The sequence below is a fragment of the Somniosus microcephalus genome, chromosome 17 (assembly GCF_052327205.1).
Source record: "Somniosus microcephalus isolate GS21.2 chromosome 17, FLI_Smic_1.0, whole genome shotgun sequence".
NCBI lineage: Eukaryota > Metazoa > Chordata > Chondrichthyes > Squaliformes > Somniosidae > Somniosus > Somniosus microcephalus.
The window spans coordinates 68,881,036-68,898,307 of NC_141003.1; the positions used below are offsets into that span (position 1 = coordinate 68,881,036).

The window sequence follows — 17,272 nt, forward strand, 5'->3', positions numbered from 1 at the left end:
ACATTGTGTGAATGCAATTGTTGCTGTAGTTTTGTTTCTGGGAGTTTTCACTACATGCACTGAATGCTCATTTGTCAATTGCGAATTTCTTTCCGTAACCTTGATCAGGATACCGCCACACTGAAATTTTTATCTTGTTTCCATTTAACTGTACTTTTGTTTTCAGTAGCATGTCGATGGACTCCAGGAGGTTGTTCAACCAATCAGACATCCCCAACTAAATCCATTCATTTTAATTTATGGCAGATGGAAGTTTCAAATGATGTTGACCAAACAATCCAACGTCAAATCTATTGGGACATCACCAGAATCAGACAATGTTTCAGCGCAGAAACATGCCACTCGGCCTACTGAGTCTGCACTGGTGGTTTTCTCCACGTGTGACAGTACCGCGCGACAGCACACCGCGCGACAGCACACCGCGCGACAGCACACCGCACGACAGTACCCGCGTGACGTACCTGCGCCAGAAGCTGCCCATTGATTGTTCTCAGTCTCACACGGTCAGAATTCAGGTTGATTTCAAACTGAAAGAGCGAGAGCCGAGTGAGATTCTCAAAACGGGCGTAAACCTCCACCCCTAGGGGAAATAAAAAAAGCACAGAAGAGAGTTCAGTAATCATCAGCCTATGATACTCTTACAGTTTGTTCTGTTAAAGGTAAATCACAGAATGCGACAGGAGAACTGAACGAGCGTGCAGCGGTAATGAGACGGTAAACCGAGGCCCCGTTTGCACCTCTCAGGTGGACGGAAAAGATCCCATGGCACTATTTCGAAGAAGAGCGGGGGAGATCTCCGCGTGACAATACCGTGTGACAACACCGTGTGACAAGTGGCTGCTACAGTTTTCCTGGGATAGCTCCATTGTTATTGTGTGAGCCTGCTCCACTACATATAGATAATAAAGGCCGAGGTGGGGGGCTCCACAATCTCTGGTCCCACTATTCTATTAGATTATCGGCTGATCTGTACCTCAACGCCACTGTAACGGTGACAGTTGTGGGGTGGGGTGGGGGCAGTACGATATCCTAGAGGTGGGAAGGCAGGGTGAGGGCCAAAGGTCACTAAGTGCAGCACTCCTGCAGGATTGCGAAGATTGGAAGTGACTTCTCTTAGACCACAGTACTGACTGATTAGGAATGAAAGGCAGTTGTTGCTATTTCCAAAGAATTTAAAGTGAGAATAGTGTTGTAAATAAATAAGGATTTCCCTCTTGGAATTCCATTGTTTCCGTGTTTTAAGCAAGAGGATGATGAGGACAGGGAGGGGGTTTTATTCATGCGTGGGATGTGGGCGTCGCTGGCAAGGCCAGCATTTATTGCCCATTCCTAATTGCCCTTGAGAAGGTGGTGGTGAGCCGCCCCCTTGAACCGCTGCAGTCCGTGTGGTGAAGGTGCTCCCACAGTGCTGTTAGGGAGGGAGTTCCAGGATTTTGACCCAGCGACGATGAAGGAACGGCTGATACATTTCAAAGTCAGGATGCTGTGTGACTTGGAGGGGAACTTGGTGGTGGTGTTCCCATGCTCCTGCTGCCCTTGTCCTTCTAGGTGGAAGAGGTCACGGGTTTGGGAGGTGCTGCCGAAGAAGCCTTGTCGAGTTGCTGCAGTGCATCTTGTAGATGGTACACACTGCAGCCACGGTATGCCGGTGGTGGAGGGAGTGAATGTTTAAGGTGGTGGATGGGGTGCTAATCAAGTGGGCTGCTTTGTCCTGGATGGTGTCAAGCTTCTTGAGTGTTGTTGGAGCTGCACGCATCCAGGCAAGGGGAGAGTATTCCATCACAGTCCTGACTTGTGCCTTGTAGATGGTGGAAAGGCTTTGGGGAATCAGGAGATGAGACACTCGCTGCAGAATACCTAGCCTCTGACCTGCTCTTGTAGCCACAGTATTTATGTGGCTGGTCTAATTAAGTTTCTGGTCAATGGTGACTACCAGGATGTTGATGGTGGGGGATTCGGCGATGGTAATGCCATTGAATATCATGGGGAGGTGGTTAGACACTCGCTTGTTGGAGATAGTCATTGCCTGGAGCCGAGTGGTTCTGGATAAACCCATCCAGAGAGATCCTAACACATTGCAGCACACAACTGTTTCTTAAATGATCTCAGGGATTTTGCCACCATTCCTCTATCTGGAAATGTATTTCACATGTTGAATTTCTAGATAGCAGCCCTAAAGTTACCTTTGTGTATGTCTATGGCTGTTTCTGTGTGTGTGTACGTGTGTGTGCACGCGTGTGTGTCGGTTTGTCCGTAGCAGTTTGTGTGTGACTGTGTGTAAACATGTCTGTGTGGGTGTGTTTGGCTGTTTGTCTGTGTGCGTGTGTCTGTGCGCGTGCGCCTGTGCGCGTGCGTCTGTGCGCGTGTGCGTGTCTGTGCGCGTGCGCGTGTCTGTGCGCGCGTGCCTGTGCGCGTGCCTGTGCCTGTGCGTGTGTCTGCGTGTCCGTGTGTCTGTGCGTGCGCCTGTGTGCGTGTGTCTGTGTGCGTGTGTGTCCATATCCGTGTGTGTGTGTGCGTGTGCGCATGCGCTTGAGCTTTTCTGTCTGTGTGCGCGCGCGTGTGGGCATGTGTGCGCGCGTGTGGGCATGTGTGCGCGCGTGTGGGCATGTGTGCGCGCGTGTGGGCATGTGTGCGCGCGTGGGCATGTGTGCGCGCGTGTGGGCATGTGTGCGCGCGTGTGGGCATGTGTGTGCGTGGTGTGGGCATGTGTGTGCGGTGTGGGCATGTGTGCGCGTGTGTGTGCGTGCATGTCTGTGTGCATGTCTGTGTGTCCGTGTGCATGTCTGTGTGTGTCTGTGTGTGCGTGTGTCTGTGCATGTTTGTGTGTGTCTGTGTGTGCGTCTCTGTGTGTGCGTGTGTCTGTGTGTGCGTCTCTGTGTGTGCGTGTGTCTGTGTGTGCGTGTGTCTGTGTGTGTGCGTGTCTATGTGCATGTGTCTGAGTGCGTGTGTGTGCGCATGTGTCAGTGTATGTGTGTGTCTGTGTGTGTCTGTGTGCGTGTCTGTGTGTGTGCGCGTGGGTCTGTGTGTGTGTCTGTGTGTGTCTGTGTGCGTGTCTGTGTGTGTGCGTGGGTCTGTGTGTGTGTGGGTCTGTGTGTGTGTCTGTGTGCATGTCTGTGTGTGTGTCTGTGTTCATGTCTGTGTGTGTGTCTGTGTTCATGTCTGTGTGTGTGTCTGTGTGTGCATGTGTGTCTGTGCGTGTGTATGTGCATGTCTGTGTGCATGTGTCTGAGTGCGTGTGTGTGTGCATGTGTCAGTGCGTGTCTGTGCGTGTCAGTGCGTCTGTGTGCGTGTGCGCATGTGTGCGTCTCTCTTTACAAGCTTCGTGGAGTGGCATTAAATTGTCTGCGCGCTGGATATAGGGAGCCACTGGCAGACCCCTCGAAACCTTCCCGTGGACCCCTCGGGGACGCGGACCCCTGGTTGAGAACCCCTGGTGCCGTTGACTTTTTAATTTATCCAATCCATTGCCAAATGTCGGTCTGTTAGGATGTTTACCTCAGAGCCAAAGAGTTATAAGTTCAAGTCCCACTCCAGGAAACAACTGCACAATCTAAGTTGGCACTCCAGTGTTTTATTGCAAAACTGTCAGAGATGATTACATAGAATTTAGGGCTGCAGTGTGTACCATTCACTCCCTCCACCACCGGCATACCGTGGCTGCAGTGTGTACCATCTACAAGATGCACTGCAGCAACTCACCAAGGCTTCTTCAGCAACACCTCCCAAACCCACAACCTCTTCCACCTAGAAGGACAAGGGCAGCACCGGTTCAGGAAAGCGGCTCACCACCACCTTCTCGAGGGCAATTAGGGATGGGCAATAAATGCTGGCCTTGCCAGCGATGCCCACATTCCATAAGCGAAGAAAGAAAAGGGAGAGGCATGAGGAAGAGGGAACTTGAGCACTATCTGTACATTACAGTATCCAGGGCACACAGTTTCACCTTCCACCCCTGAGGGACCGGAAACCGCCACTTGGGCCAGAGGCTTATGGTCATCGGTGTGCCGTGCTGTCAAGGAGACGGTGCCCAGTCTCGGCGGGCACACTGCACTCTGCTCGTTAGTACAGGACAAGAGGAGAAGTGAGAGCTGGAACAGCCCTCAACACCATCGGTCTCATCAGCACTATATCAGCTTCAGTGACACTTTATCAACCCTAGCAACACTTTACCAACCCTAGCGACACTTTTCCAACCCTAGCGACACATTACCAACCCTAATGAGACTTTACCAACCCTGGTGAGGCTTTACCAACCCTAGCGACACATTACCAACCCTAATGAGACTTTACCAACCCTGGTGAGGCTTTACCAACCCTAGCGACACATTACCAACCCTAATGAGACTTTACCAACCCTGGTGAGGCTTTACCAACCCTAGCGACACTTTTCCAACCCTAGCAACACTTTACCACCCCTAGTGACACTTTACTAATCCTAGCGAGACTTTACCAAGCCTAGTGACACTTTACCAACCCTAGCGAGACTTTACCAGCTTTAGTGACACTTTACCAACCCTAGCGACACTTTACCAGCTTTAGTGACACTTTACCAACCCTAGCAACACTTTACCAACCCTAGTGAGACTTTACTAACTCTAGCGACACTTTACCAACCCTAGCGACACTTTACCAACCCTAGTGAGACTTTACCAACCCTAGCGACACTTTACCAACTTTAGTGACACTTTACCAACCTCAGCAACAGTCAAGTAACTTAAGCAGAACTCTACCGCCCTTGGAGACATAAGAACATACATAAGAAATAGGAGCAGGAATAGGCCACTTGGCCCCTCGAGCCCGCTCCGCTATTCAATAAGATCATGGCTGATCTTGGGCTCAAAGCCACTTCCCAGCCCGCTCCCCATAACCCTTCACTCCCTTATTTTGCAAAAATCTGTCTGTCTCCACCTTAAATGTATTTAATGACCCAGCCTCCACAGCTCTCTGGGGCAGGGAATCCCACAGATTTATGACCCTCTGAGAGAAGAAATTCCTCCTAATCTCAATTCTAAAAGGTCGACCCTTTATTCTAAAACTGTGCCCCTGAGTTCTAGATTCCCCCACGAGGGGAAACATCCTCTCTGCATCTACCTTGTCGAGCCCCCTCAGTATCTTATATGTTTCAATAAGATCACCTCTCATTTTTCTAAATTCCAATGAGTATAGGCCCAGCCTGCTCAACCTTTCCTCATAAGTCAACCCCCTCATCTGTGGAATTAACCTCGTGAACCTTCTCTGAACTGCCTCCAATGTAAGTATATCCTTCCTTAAATAAGAAGACCAAAGCTGTACGCAGTACTCCAGGTGTGGTCTCACCAATACCCTGTACAGTTCTAGCAGGACTTCCCTGCTTTTATACTCCAGCCCCCTTGCAGTAAAGGCCAACATTCCATTTGTCTTTTTGATCACTCGCTGTACCTATATGCTAACTTTTTGTGTTTCATGCTCAAGGACCCCCAGGTCCCTCTGAACTGTAGCATGTTGTAATCTCTCTCCATTTAAATAATAATTTTCTTTTTTTTATTTTTCCTGCCAAAGTGGATAACCTTGCACTTTCCCACATTATCAATCTCAGTGTCAATTTCATGCTAAGGAAGTAAAACAAAAATAATATACAGTAATTGCATAACTAATTTTATACAGAAAAAAATACACGTGTTGTGCTACGGGGGGGGGGGGGGTCCGTGGATTTTTTATAACACAGGAGGGGGGCCCTCAGAAGCAAAAAGGTTGCGAACCCCTGAACTGCACAGTAGTGAAGGTTAAACCTTCCAGTTTTCTCACCGTAATTAATTGTCACGTATTTCTTTGACTTGGTCTTGAGTGTGATCCAAGGCTTGATTCTCTTGATGATGAAGATATCCTGCATTTCTGATGGATGGGTCCCAATAGACAGAAGACCAGATCTCGAGTGAGGATACAAGACCCCTCGCCTTCCAGCAGAGAAGGTGACAGTGTAGCCAGCCTTCAGGTGCAGAAGGAAGGCCGTCTGCTTCGAGCGTGTGCTCAGCAGCTGATCTTCTACGGACAGGTAGCGACAGTCGCTTGTTTGGAAATGGTACTTTCCATTGTCAAAGTGAATTACGAAGGTGCATTCTTCAGAAAAGGGAGCTGGGGCCTCAGCAAAGCTCTTGCCCTGACCGCAGTGCACCCGTACATAGTTCTTGGATTGGGGGTGGTACAGTACAATTTGGGGGTGGATGGCAAGATGAGGGATCCATTGCTGGGATTTGGTTACCTCCTTCAGTGCACAGCAGACTTTATCTCCATTCTTCTCAAGGTAAGTTCCAAACATTAAGGACTTGAAGACCCAGGATCCGTTAGACTGGTATTCCAAGATAAACAGACTGGACTCGCTGGGAACAGCACATTTAACTAAACCACTTTCGTTAGTCTGCAGGGCCAACCCGTTAAATCCTGTCAGTTCCACTAGGGCCTGAAGCCCTTTACTGGACTTGAATCTCACTTCCCAGATCTGTACAAGTGAGAACGAGAGACAAATTTTATTTTTGGAGGCCACTACTGCAATTAAAAGCACAACAGTCAGCTACAACCCAATTACCACACCCCCCACACCCACTCCCCACAAAAGAAAATCACCCCTCATCTCTCATGCAGGAAATGGCCCCAAGTGGTCATTATTCATCATGTGGGTCTGGAGAATGAGTGGCCAAATACTATTTGGCTATGGGAACCATCACAGTTGAGCTCAATCCTCTTCCCACTCAACAGCCCAGAAATGGCCATTTTCCAAAAGGGATCACTCAGGGATCTTCTCAGCATGGTGACACTGACTCCAATTGTCTCCCAACCCAACTGAAAATATTGGATTTATCACTGACTACCTTATATTTATGACCCCTACAAGTGGAAGCATCTTCTCGACATCTACCCAATCAAACCCCTTCATAATTTAAAGAACACTATCAGGTCACCTCTCAGTCTTCTTATTTCTAGAGAAAAAAACCACAGCCTGTTCAGTCTAACCTGATACTTATAACCTCTCAGTTCTGGTTTTCATAGAATGATACAGCACACAAGGAGAACATTTGGTCCATCATGGCTGTGCCGGCTCTTTGAAGGAGTTACCCAACCAGTCCCACTCCCCCTGCCCTTTCTCCATAGCCCTGCAAAATTTTCCCCTTCAAGTATTTATCCAATTCCCCTTTGAAAGTTTCTATTGAATCTGCTTCCACCACCCTTTCAGACAGTGCGTTCCAGATCACAACTCGCTGCGTAAAACAAGTTCTCCTCATCTCCCCCTCTGATTCTTTTGCCAACACCTTAAATCGGTGTCCTCTGGTTACTGACCCTTCTGCCACTGGAAACAGCTTCTCCCCATTTACTCTATCAAAACCCCATATCATTTTGAATACCTCTTAAATCTCCCCTTAACCTTCTCTGCTGTAAGGAGAACAACTCCAGCTTCCCATGTAACTGAAGTCTCTCATCCCTGGTACCATTCCAGTAAATCTCTCCTGCACCCTCTCTAAGGCCTTGACGTCCTTCCGAAAGTGTGGTGCCTAGAATTGACCACAATACTCCAGCTCGGGCCTAACCAGTGGTTTATAAAGGTTTAGCACAACTCCCTCGGTTTTGTACTCTGTGCCTTGATTAATAAAGCCAAGGAACCCATATGCTTTTATAACAGCCTTATCAGTTCTGGTTTTCTATTATCCTCCCTTCCTTTCCTGAGTTGCTGGGGTACAGCTCCACAGACACCAATTGGGGCTTGGATTTTCATTGAGGAGGTGTGTAGGAGGCAGGACTACAAATTTCGGGGTTGTAGTCCCGCCTCCATCGAGTTGTGGCCAACCCACGCGATTTTGATTTGATTGACCTTGTTGAGCCCGCCCAGCGGGCTCAGCAGGCCAATTAAGGGCCACCCGGCAACAGGTGACGTCACAGATTGAAATTTCATCTGTCAAGAGCTTTTCACAGATGAAATATCAGCGTTTCACAGCTGTTTGAAACTGTCAAACACTGACAATCTATACTCTAAGTTAATTCCTTCCTCTCAGGATGATTTAGAGATCTCTCCGGAACAGAAAGCTGAATGCTGCAATTTTTGACCGCTTGCGGCCATTCTGCTTTCTGTGCCGGTGAGATGAGGGACTCCCGAGACCTGAAGGAAGGAAGGCTGTAAAGGTATGTAAAACTTCTTTAAACACTTTATACACACCAAACATACTTAACTTTGCACTCATGCACCCATCACTCACCTGAACACCGGACATCTCGAACTCTCCAAGCCCTTCATCCCGCCTCTTCTAACTTGGCATGGTTTGGAGCCATTGGGAATCCCACACTTCAACATTAAAAATAGGGATTAGGCTAAAAACTGCCTGTTAACTACCTGTTAACAGGCAGTTAATTGGCACTGATCCCCTTCCCGCCTCGGGGAGGCGGGTCCCAGTGCGGGACGGGTACCCGCCTCCTTTGAAATTGGCATGGAGGCGGGTTGGGTTCGTGCCCCCCGATTTCAGGATTTTAACCCCCCACACGCCTCCAATCCCGCCTCCACGGCCCAATGAAAATCCTGCCCGAAGTCACTCTTCATTTCTGAGTCTAGGAAGTGAGCGTGAGCCAACTATTCAACTGTGAAGGATATCACAGTGGAGCTTGGTCATGTCTTTCATCCCATGCCTACTCAAACACAACAGAGGGCCATTGGATAATGATCAGGACTGGGGACTCTGGCGCATTGTTCCCCTCCCTCTCTCTCTAGTTTAGGGTTACTGAAGGTGAGATAAGTATTATGAGTTAAGGCTGAAATCAGCTAACTCAACACAAGCCAAGCCTGGGACCTTCTCGATGAGTCCAGCTCAGTGCCATCCCAGACACTCCAATGACCAAATTGAGCCAAGTGGGGGAGCTCTGTGAACCATTCTAAGGTAAGTTTGCATTGGCGTACTCCAGTGATAAATCTCTGGTCAGTGTTGAATAACTACCTGTTTTGGACCAAGTCCTGTCGTCGCCAGTGATACAAGATTTCCAAATTGCTCTGCTGTCAGGTATTTGCCACAACTGGTTATCAGGCCGATTTTAACTGCATCAGTGTTTGACATGGCAACGGCTAACGGCACTCCTTCGCCAAGCAGCGGTTCGAGCCACAAAAAACGCTAAAACGCCAAATAATCGGCTGCAAAATCTCCTCACTGTGAGAAACCGTTCATCCCTCAGAAACTCCACCACCGCCAGGTTTGAATCATGTGATGCAATCAGCTCGGTTTGACTGACGCTGCCTTTGTGATGTCATGGTGGTTCAGTCACGGGCGGCTGCTGGGGGGGGGCGGGAAGGAAAGGTAGGGGCTTTGTTAACATGGCGTGTGGCAGTGCATGAAATCACACGACAGGCCCGATTCGGGATGGCTCAGCTGGTAAGTGGCTGCCTGGAGGGGGACTGAGCCTCGTGTACAATTTGTTAAAGGACAGTCAGCCTGGATTCAGGGATAAGAGTTGCTATGACCTGCAGTACGCTGCCTGAAGCAGATTCACTAATCATTTTCGAAAGGGAATTGGCTAAATACTTGAAAAGTCGAAAATTGCAGGGCGATGGGGGAAGAGCAGAGGGATGGGACTAATTGGACAGCTCTACCAAAGAGCCAGTGCAAGTACGATGGGTCAAACGGCCTCCTTCTGTGCTGTATTATTCTATGATTCTATAAGAGGTTGCGATTAACGAACCTGCTGGGATTTTATGAAGATCATACTGTCACAGGTGGACAGGGAAAGTGCAACTGATCTTATACAATTGGATTTTCAGGAAGCTTTTGACGACCTCCCATATTGGCCGTTGCTGGCTAAAGTAAGGAGTCGTGGAACATAGGAACAGGAGGAGGCCATTTGCTGCCACCCCGAGCCTGTTCCGCCATTCAATCTGTACAGGGGTGAAGTGTGGTCAGTCAGGTGCTTATGCTGCACCACACAGATGCAGGTGGTGGACTCGTTCATAGACAAACTGTGCGGGCTGCTCGGCATATTCTCAAATTCTAGGCAGGCCCCAAGAGGCCCAAGTCCCTGCTCGAACCCTCATGCCTGCCCCCCAACCCCTCTGGCCAGCAGGTTGCCAGTTTTCCAATTCAACTCGCACTGATCCTCCTCAGTCCTGCTCTATGCTTCTTCAAGTGCCACCTCCTGCAGTTGACTATCTGAAGCCCCGGGGCATGTGCATCTGCTGATGTTAGTGAGGTAGGGTGCTGTGAGATGCTATGGCTGGGGCACACAATGTCCTCTGGGTCTGCTTCTCATGGGAACCTTCAGGATCAGAAGGACGCATTTTATAATGTTTGTCACTGAGGTACCACTTCAAATATAGTTTACACGGCAAGATATTGTGGTAGATTTTCAACTTGTGGATCAGCCCCCCATTATAGAAGCTGCAGAATTTTCATTTTACATACATGGCACATAGATTTACATAGTATTTACATAGTATTTACAGCACAGAAACAGGTCTGTGCCAGTATTCATGCTCCACGTGAGCCGCCGCCGCCAACCTCACTTCATCTCACCCTATCAGCATATATCCTTCTATTCCTTTCCCCCTCATGTGTTTATCTAACTTCGCATTAAATGTATCTATGCTATTCACCTCAAGCACTCCCTGTGGTAGCGAGTTACACATTCTCGCCACTCTCTGAGCAAAGAAGTTTCTCCTGAATTCCCTATTGGATTTATTAGTGACTATGTCATATGTATGGCTCCTAGTTTTGGGCTCCCCACAAGTGGCAACATCTTCTCTACGTCTAATCTATCAAACCCTTTCATAATTTTAAAGACCTCTATTAGGTCATCCCTCAGCCTTCTGAAACAATGTCAAGTTTAATGCCTGGGGGCAAGTTGAAAATCTACCCCAGTGTGGGTTATGCTGCTATAGGCCGCTGTATACCTGTGAGTGAGTTGAGTTGAGGTGATCGAGGGAGTCTTGCAATGCCTCATTTTTTAAATTCTCATCCTTGCTTTCAAATATCTCCATGGCCTCTCCCCTCCCTATCTCTGTAACCAGCCCTACAACCCTCCAAGATCTCCGGGCTCCTCCAATTCTGGCCTCTTGTGAATCTCCGATTTTAATTGCTCCACCATTGGCGGCCATGCCTTCAGCTGCCTAGACCCTAAGCTCTGGAATTCCCTCCCTAAACCTTTCACCCTCTCTACCTCTCGCTCTCCTCCTTTAAGTTGCTCCATAAAACCTACCACTTTGACCAAGGTTTTGGTCATCTGTCCTAATTTCTCCTTGTGTGGCTCGGTATCGGATTTTGTTTGATAACGCTCCTGTGAAGAGCCTTGGGATGTTTTACGATGCTAAAGGTACTATATAAATGCAAGTTGTTGTTGTTGAGTAGGGGAAGAAACAATAAAAAGCAAAGCATGGCACTAGACTTGAACAGGTGGGAGGCCGCCAACATCACTGCCTCTCACTCCCTTGATTACATCCACAATCAGCAGGATCCTATCCTATTAGGGTTTAAGGGTCCTATGCTTGGCTGCGTATGTCTGTTGCTAGCACCTGATGTGCATGGCCTTCTCTGACAAGTAGATAAAAAGGGACCCGTGTTGAAATTGTAAAGATGAGAGGTGTGTGCCGCCCAAATGTGCAGCCCAGCTTCTACCGCATGTGAGTCTTTGAACATGCAGTGTTTGCAGGTAGCTTGTGTTGGCAGAAAGCTTGTCCTTTGCACGTTGCTACACTTCATGAGCCAGAGGGTAAACACATTGGCATGGCAAGAATAGAGGTTGCAGCAAAAACATGCTGATTCCAGAAGTAGATGAGCAGTTTTAAGATGACCAGCAGCCCTTTAAGAGCTGCTGGCATCCAGCTAATCTAACCTTGACCCTTGCGTGCCGTACCCTGTGCACTTCACAATGATGTGTTAATGAGTTAATCGTGTAATATGTTGCAAGGTCAGTCACTGTACCTGGAGCACATTATTGGCTCATGGTCTCACGTTACATTATCAAACTTTCATCCATATGGCAGAGATTAACACAAAGGCCAGAGATTTACAGACTTAAGCAACTAATATCTTTATTTGCAATAAAAATATGAAGCACAATAATTACAAAAGTACATAGGTATAATATAATAAAATCCTTTAGTATCTTTGAATTTCTCGTGACTTGGGTCAGTGGTAACACACTCGTCTCTGAGTCAGTCCTGGGTCCAGGACCTAAGCATGTAATGCTGTGGCTCAGTGTGTAGCTCTCTCAGCTCTGAATCAGAAGGTTGTGGGTTCAAGTCCCACTCCAAAGACTTAAGTATAGAAATCTGGGCTGACACTCCATTGCAGTACTGGGGGAGTACTGTACTGTCGTTTGGATGAGATGTTAAACTAAGGCCCCATCTGCTCTCTCAAGTGAATGTAAAAGATCCATTGGCACTATTTCAAAAGAAGAGCAGCAAGTTATCCCTCAATTAACAAAAACAGATTATCTGGTCATTATCACATTGCTGTTTGTGGGGGCTTGCTGTGTGCAAATTGGCTGCTGTGTTGCAACAGTGCTTACACTTCAAAAGTACATTGGCTGTAAAGTGCTTTGTAATTCCTGAGGCTGTGAAAGGTGCTATATAAATGCAAGTCTTTCTTTGCTTTAATGCTTTAGTGCAGTACTGAGGGAGTGTTAAATTATGGGAGGTGCCGTCTTTCATGTGAGATGTTCAACCGAGGCCCCGTCTGCCCCCTCAGGTGGAGATAACAGATCCTATGTCACTCTTCGATTAGAAACATAGAAACATAGAGATAGGAACAGGAGTAGGCCATTCGGCCCTTCGAGCCTGCTCCGCCATTCAATGAGATCATGGCTGATCTTCGTCTGAGATCATAGCTGATCTTACCAGTTCAGTACCCCGTCCCCGCCTTTTCTCCGTAACCCTTAATCCCCTTAGCCTTCAGAAATATATCCAATTCTCTCTTGAAAATATTTATTGAATTAGCCTTCACAGCCCTCTGTGGCAGGGAATTCCACAGGCTCACCACTCTTTGAGTGAAGAAATTCTTCCTCATCTCTGTTTTAAATGATTTGCCCGCTATTTTTAGACTGTGGCCCCTGGTTCTGTGCTCCCCTGCCATTGGAAACATTCTCTCTGAATTCAGCCTGTCCAGGCCTGCCATAATTTTATATGTTTCGATGAGATCCCCTCTCAATCTTCTAAACTCCAGTGAGTACAAGCCCAAACTATTCAATCTCTCCTCGTAGGTCATTCCCGCCATTCCAGGTATCAGCCTGGTGAATCGCCGCTGCACTCTTTCCATGGCAAGAACATCCTTCCGCAGATGGGGCGACCAAAACTGTACACAATACTCCAGATGCGGTCTCACCAGCACCTTGTACAGCTGTAGTAAGGTATCCCTATTCCTATACTCGAACCCCCTTGATATGAAGGCCAACATACCATTTGCCTTCTTAATCGCCTGTTGCACCTGCATGCTCTCCTTCAGTGACTGGTGCACAAGAACACCCAGGTCCCTCTGCACTTCCCCATCTCCCAATCTATTGCCATTTAGATAATAATCCACCCTCCTGTTTTTACCCCCAAAGTGGATAACCTCGCATTTATCCACATTATAGTGCATCTGCCACGTATCCGCCCATTCCCCCAACCTGTCCAAATCGCACTGTAGCCTCCTGACATCCTCATCAGAGCCCACCCCTCCTCCTAGTTTAGTGTCGTCAGCGAATTTGGAAATATTGCATCCAATTCCCTGATCCAGATCATTTATATATATTGTGAACAGCTGGGGTCCCAGGACAGATCCTTGCGGCACCCCGCTGGTCACTGCCTGCCACTCCGAAAACGAGCCGTTTATTCCAACTCTCTGTTTTCTATCCGCCAGCCAGTTCTCTATCCACGTTAATACTTTGCCCCCAATCCCATGAGCCTTAATTTTGCATGATAATCTTTTGTGTGGAACCTTATCGAAGGCTTTCTGGAAGTCAAGGTACACCACATCCACTGGCTCTCCCCCATCTATTTTACCAGTTACTTCCTCAAAAAATTCCAGCAGATTAGTCAAACACGATTTACCCTTTGTAAATCCATGTTGACTCTGTCCGATCCTTTCCCCATTTGTCAAGTGCTCCGCTATTTTATCCTTAATAATGGACTCTAGCATTTTGCCCACAACCGATGTAAGGCTTACTGGTCTATAATTCCCTGCTTTCTCTCTACCCCCCTTTTTAAATATTGGGGTAACATTAGCTACCCTCCAATCCACGGGTACTGTTCCCGAGTCAATGGAGTTCCGGAAGATGATCCTTAGAGCATCTGCTATCTCCAGGGCCACCTCCTTAAGTACCCTAGGATGTAGTTTATCAGGCCCCGGGGATTTGTCGGCCTTCAGTCCCCTCAACTTACCCAACACCATATCCCTAGAGATACTAATTTCTGTCAGCTCCTCCCTCTCATTAGTCCCTATGTTTGCCGATATTCCTGGGAGGTTATTTGTGTCCTCCTTTGTGAATACAGAACCAAAGTATGAGTTTAATTGGTCTGCCATTTCCTTATTCTCCATTATATATTCTCCCGAATCGGACTGCAAGGGACCGACTTGGGATTTTACCAGTCTTTTCCTCCTGATATACCGATAAAAGCTTTTGCAGTCTGTCTTTATGTTTGCTGCAAGTTTACTTTCGTATTCTATTTTCCCCTTCCTGATTAATCCCTTTGTCCTCTTTTGCTGTATCCTGTACTGCCCCCAATCTTCCAGTCTGGTGCTTTTTTTTGCCAGTTGATATGCCCTTTTTTTTTATTTTATGCTGTCCCTAATTTCCCTCGTTATCCACGGTTGAGTCACCTTTTTAGGTTTATTTTTATGCCAAACCGGTATAAACATGTTCTGGAATTCTTCCATTCTATCTTTGAATGCTTGCCATTGTCTATCCACTGTCAATCCCCCCAGAAACACCACCCAATCAATCTTACCCAATTCCCGTCTCATACCCTCGTAATTCCCTTTATTTAAGTTCTGGACCTTAGTCTCTGATTCAATTTCCTCACTCTCCATCTCGACTGAGAGCTCGATCATATTATGATCGCTCTGACCCAAGGGGCCTCGTACAAGAAGATTGCTGATAAGTCCCTTCTCATTGCACAATACCCAGTCTAAAATGGCCTGATCTCGAGTCGGCTCCTCGACATATTGGTCCAGATAACCGTCCCGAAAACATTCCAGGAATTCCTCCTCCTCAGAATTTTTACTAATTTGGGTAGTCCAATCAATATGTAAATTAAAGTCACCCATGAGGACAGCTGTGCTCTTATCGCACGCTTCTCTAATTTCCCTTTTTATGCCTTCCCTCACCTCCATATTACTATTTGGAGGCCTATATATCACACCCACTAACGTTTTCCTCCCCTTGCTATTTCTCATTTCTACCCATACAGATTCCGTTTCATCCGAGTTAATATCCTTCCTTTCCATTGCATTAATCCCCTCCTTTACCAGCAATGCTACCCCACCTCCCCTACCTTTTTGCCGATCCTTCCTAAATATTGTATATCCCTGGATGTTAAGTTCCCAGCCTTGCCCACCCTGCAGCCACGTTTCTGTAATCCCAATCAAATCATACTTGTTTACCTCTATTTCCACAACTAATTCATCCACCTTGTTCCTAATGCTTCTAGCATTAAGATACAAAGCCTTCAGGCTTGCTTTTTTCACACTCTCATTATGAATTAGTTTGGCCCTTTGTGTTTCTCTCCTTTGCTTATTGCTTCTCACCTTTCTACCATCTATTTCTAACTTCATATGACTTCCCTCTTTTCCACTACCTAGGTTCCCATCCCCCTGCCAAATTAGTTTAAATCCTCCCGAACCGCCCTAGAAAATATTACCCCGAGGACATCGGCTCCCTCACAGTTCAGGTGTAGACCGTCCCCTTGGTACAGGTCACTCCTCCCCAAGAACTGGTTCCAATGCCTCAAGAATTTAAATCCCTCTCCCTTGCACCACTGCTCAAGCCACGTATTTAGCTTATCTATCTTACTCTCTCTAAACTTATTAGCTCGTGGCACTGGTAGCAATCCAGAGATTACTACCTTTGAGGTCCTACTTTTCAATTTAGCTCCTAACTCCCTAAATTCAGCTTGTAGGACCTCCTCCCTCTTTTTACCTACATCGTTGGTACCTACATGTACCACGACAACTGGCTGATCCCCCTCCCCCTTCAGAATGCTCTGCACCCGCTCCGAGACATCCTTGACCCTTGCACCAGGGAGGCAACATACCATCTTGGAGTCTCGGTCTCGGCCACAGAAACTCCTATCTATCCCCCTTACAATTGAATCCCCTATCACTATAGCCCTATCCCTCTTTTTCCCGCCCTTCTGTGCAGCAGAGCCAGTCATGGTGCCCTGAACCTGGCTGCTGGTGCCTTCCCCTGATAAGTCATCTCCCCCAACAGTACCCAAAACGGTAAACCTGTTTTGGAGGGAGATGACCGCAGGTGACTCCTGCACTACCTTCCTGCCTTTACCCTGCCTTTTGGTCACCCATTTACTGTCTGAGCTAGCCTTTACCTGCGGTGTGACCAACTCACTGAATGTGCTATCCACAACATCCTCAGCATCGCGTATGCTCCAGAGTGAGTCCACTCGCAGCTCCAGCGCCGCCATGCGGTCTGCTAGGAGCTGCAGCTGGACACACTTCCTGCACACATAGTTGTCAGGGACAGTGTCCCTGATTTCCCACATGGCACAGGAGAAGCATGACACGGGTCCGAGCTGCCCTTCCATGACTTAACCCTTACAATACCCTTTTATTTACTACGATTTAGCTTAATTGTTGAATTCTACTTAGAATAAGTTTGTGAAAGTACTCACCAACCAGTCACCTACCTGTTTTCTGGTGTTGTATTTTCACTGCCGTCTCCTGTCCTGGAACCTTTTCCACCTAGGTTAGGCTCCTGAAATAAAATAAATTGAACCTACCTTTTCAACTTCCCCTAACCCCTAAAAGGTTAGAGGAGGTGGAAGGGTGGGAGACACTACACTGTAGTGTTTCGGGTTTAGCAACAGCTCCACCTATATAAGAGTTACTGGCCTCCTGCTCTCCCAACTGCACCAGCTGTGAAAGAAAAAGCCCGCGAAAGGTGAGCTTTTAAACTCACCAGTTACTGGCCTCCTGCTCTCCCGACTGCCCCAGCAGTTACTGGCCTCCTGCTCTCCCGACTGCCCCAGCTGTGGTCTCGGGCCTCGCCTCTCTCCGGTTTTTATACCGGGCTCCGACTCACTGCTCCCGACTGGTCTCGGGCCTCGCTGGTCGCCGGGTTT

At 47.7% G+C, this 17,272-nt stretch overlaps 1 protein-coding gene across 1 annotated transcript in view; it reads right to left on the reverse strand.

The window, feature by feature from the left end:
• The window catches only part of LOC147105817 (fascin-3-like), a 44,858-nt gene extending 35,584 nt beyond the window's left edge, over window positions 1-9,274 (reverse strand). The window contains exons 1-3 of the mRNA XM_086010591.1: window positions 8,952-9,274; window positions 5,785-6,475; window positions 462-580 (exon numbers count right to left, since the gene is read on the reverse strand). Of these exons, the coding sequence (XP_085866717.1) occupies window positions 462-580; window positions 5,785-6,475; window positions 8,952-9,068 (927 nt within the window). The 5' untranslated portion in view covers window positions 9,069-9,274. The remainder of the gene's footprint in view (window positions 1-461; window positions 581-5,784; window positions 6,476-8,951) is intronic.
• Between the last annotated feature and the right edge of the window lie 7,998 nt (window positions 9,275-17,272).